Source organism: Gavialis gangeticus, unplaced genomic scaffold, assembly GCF_001723915.1.
Source record: "Gavialis gangeticus isolate Ggan-Ray unplaced genomic scaffold, GavGan_comp1, whole genome shotgun sequence".
NCBI lineage: Eukaryota > Metazoa > Chordata > Crocodylia > Gavialidae > Gavialis > Gavialis gangeticus.
In genome coordinates, this window is record NW_017728980.1 from 11648312 (window position 1) to 11651961 (window position 3650).

General features: G+C 43.5%; 1 protein-coding gene across 4 annotated transcripts in view; it reads right to left on the reverse strand.

The window, feature by feature from the left end:
- Positions 1 to 3650, reverse strand: part of TBCEL (tubulin folding cofactor E like) — a 34552-nt gene that overhangs the window by 10055 nt on the left and 20847 nt on the right. For all 4 annotated transcript variants that reach the window (XM_019510023.1, XM_019510039.1, XM_019510014.1 and 1 more), the window contains one exon: positions 739 to 865. In XM_019510023.1, coding sequence (XP_019365568.1) covers positions 739 to 865 — 127 coding nt within the window. The remainder of the gene's footprint in view (positions 1 to 738; positions 866 to 3650) is intronic.

The window sequence follows — 3650 nt, forward strand, 5'->3', positions numbered from 1 at the left end:
AGAGAAGTTTTGTGTAAAATGTTTCCCCCTAAAACTGAAAGTGTGTTCAAGTGGGTTTAGCTACTGGAAAACAAAATTCTCCCCACCCCCACCTTGTCCACTTTTCCCTTGTGCAGAAAAAGTGCAGGTAAGGCGGGGGTAAAGTAGCACTAAGAGAAGAGACCCCTAGTTTTGATTTTGGTAAAAAGAGTCCACCTGATCTTAGCCAGAAGGCCATTACATGTCCCTTAAAACACAAGAGATGAGGACTGTGGACCCTTTCCAATCTGTTATGCATGTTAAAAGAAAAAAAATCCCAGTACAAAAATCTAAACTTAGAAGTAACCAAAATGTTGATCTTGTATCTGTTGAAATAGGGACTAAAAATATCTATTGTAATAATGGGACCGTATCATTTAGAGGTTTAAGAGCATCCTGACTAGTCCAAATTATTTGACGGCCCGATTCAAGTACCTTTAAAGTCAACAGAAGTCTTTCCAGAAGTCATTGGAGTAGTGCTCATAGACACCCAAGGGACTTGGGAACTCCAAAAGCAAGTTTCAGCTCTTTCAACTTCTGTGTTCCTCTCTTACTCAGAAAAGCCAATTAATATAGCTAAGTAGACTGTAAATCCGTAACAAGCGAACAGTATCCCCATCACATTCTCCTCCTCCCTCCATGCTCCCACATAGTGATTGTTTTGCCTCAAATCCTGGGATTGTGCAGCATTTTATGGAGCAGATCAAACAACTAGCAGACCTGGCTATTACCAGCTTCCGGCGCTCCTCAGTGGTGTAGGGCTGTAGAAGAGGGATTCCTAACAATTTCACTTCCTCAAGCTTGGGGAAAGAGTTTAGCTTGTCAATGTCTCCCCAGCAGTGTAGACCTGCTTTAAGAAATGACTTCTTTAAATAAACATATAAAGCATGTATAACACATCAAAGAATGCCAGACACAACCAAAGAGCGTGCAAGATGGGAGGATGACAACTGGAGACGTTTGAAGCCAGTTTATTGCTTGTGAAATACAGGAGGTGGAATCCCTTTTGTTGCCTACATGAAGTGGCAGCAGGCACGCTCATATGGCGGCCTACCAATCTAAATGGCAGAAAGCAATTTAGTCTCTAGGTCCCATTTAGACCTTGGCCCCTCTGCCGCATGCCAACAATTATGACAGATGCGTCAATGAATAAAAACTCTGGTTAAGTACCAGCAGTAATAGAGTCACAGGACAGGCATCACTTCAGGACTGCCAAATTGCCATCAAATAGCTTTCAGGTATCATCCTGGATCCGATTTGAATGTGCACGCTAGGAGTACCCCATTCCCTAAGCCATAAAGCCTATTAATAAAAATATCTTCACCCAATTCCAGCCTCTGAAAATGGAAGCAAGTTGTGAGGAAAGCCAAGATCATGCGACAGTGCTGCTTTGATCGCGTAACAGGATTAAGACTGACGCTTGCCTTTGCCTCCATTCACTCAGAGACAAATGTCTTTATACATCATGCTTCTTACACAAATATTCCAGATGTTTAGCCTAACTAAGTACCAAACATTGTGCACTTTTACTGCAAGTTGTTGTGTGGCTTTCACCATTAAAATGCATAAAAAGAAACTAGCGTCAATGGGAGATCAGTTCAAATAAAAGCAGAGGCCTAATTTAACTTATCCGTGTAACGAAATACCGGCTGCGTCCAGACAAGCACGGGCGTGCGGTATGTGGCGCAGAAACATCTGCAGCACCACGCACAGCACATTCAGCTGTTTTCTGCGCTGCAAGGTAAGAGTGTTGTGGGGTGGATTTTGGCCCCTGGAGATCAAGGGGTCAACCCCCCCTTCCCCCCAAAAAAACAAAAAAAGAAAAACCTGCACAAAAAATGTAGAGCAGTGCATGCGGGGGCAGCACACAAATCGCCCAAAACTGAAGCCTGGCTAGCTGAAGCCACGCTCCAACTAAAAATCGGCCAGGTTCTGAGCAGCAGGATCTCTGCTGCTGCAGCACCAGGAGGCTCCCAGGACCCCAGGTAAGGCTCCTGGGGCCACCCCAGTGCTGGCCCCAGCCTCCCCTACTCTGCCACGTGCCAGACGGCACATGGCACAGGCGTTCCCAAGGGACAACTAGCAGCAGCACAAGGTGTGCCACTACTTATCCCCAGGAAAACAAATGTCCACGCTCGTGTGGATGTGGCCGCTATGGCTAAACGCTTTGGTTGTGGCACACACTGCAGTGATCTCAGAAGTGTAAATGATCTTTCAGACCAGAATCACAATTCTTACTTGTAGTGTGGGACTTTACAGGACAATATAATTCCTTCCTTCCACATAAGTACAATATACTAGAAAAATCAACCTATGATTCCAAATGTCCCTAGAATCACGAGGTCAGCTGTAAATGGATTTCAAAAGCAGAAAAAGGCCAGTAGGTACTTGGGTCATATTAATCTTCTAAACTCACTGTTGCCTCCCAAGGGGAAAGGGAGGGAGGAAGGTAGAAACCTGGCCTCTATAGGTCAAAGTGCTAAATATACCTAGAGGAAATCTGGTGGCTAGAGACAATTGCATTTGAAAGAGAGATCAGCCTTTTTATGCTGCTGAAGGTGTTCGCTCTAGACAGTAAAATCTGGTGGAATTCCCACCACCAGGCTCCATCATGATGCCCATTAAAATACCCTTCTCTGCTAGACTACAGGAGCCAGCAGGACAAGGAGCAAGTCACTGATGACCTTGGTCCTGCATTAGTTTACGTAACACAATTCCTTATGCTGCAGCTTCACTAATATTGAGTAGCAACAGCTATTTCAAGGGCAGAAGTGGCAGGTACTAGACTGGCCCATGGGCCAGCTTATGACAATTTAAAGAAAGAAGAGGGGTGAGTAAAATCAAGAGGTTTGGTTTTATATTTTATTTACTTACATTAGGGTATCAGTAAGTATCACATCTACCTACCATTCAACCTCCACAAAATTCGAAGATATGGAAACTTGTAGTCATAGCCAAATTTTAGTACCTGCTCTGTCTGAAGGAGTGGTGCAGTGCTTTGCCTGTGAAGTGATCATTCTCAATTCATCTACTACATCATAGCTAGCCAGAGGACAGCTGTGCAATGGATGGCTTCATGCCCTGCCTTTATTTAGGCAGTTATTTGGGTTCCTCTAGCAGTTACGATGGTTTTAAAATGATCAGTTTTCACAGACTCTCCATTGTCAAGGTTTCCTCCCACCTGTAAGGTTTAGCTCAGGTTTGGGTCTTGGGATTTTTGGTCCTCAGACCATCAATGCATTACAAAGTATCCAGGACTTTGGTGCATCTGGTGCCAAGCCAGAAGCCTTCATGTGGCAGGCAGTTCTCTTGCAACAATTCAGCAAATTACTTTTAAAAAATTCCATTTGTCTTGCTATATGAAGTTTTAGATTATTTGTTTAGTACTTACGGAGAATACTGATGCCTGTGAAAGGTGTTTAATAACATGTTAAGCCCTCTCAGGCTTTGTAATAATAAAATCAACAGCAACAACAACGATGATGAATTAAATAGGTCTATAATAAAACCTTTAGAAGGCATTGTAGGGAAGGAAGAGATAAAAAGGACTGGTGACCAATGGTAAGGCAGCCAAACTGGAAGAAGAATTCACCAGGAATTCGGGTAGAGGGTTTTTTTTTTTTTTTTAATAT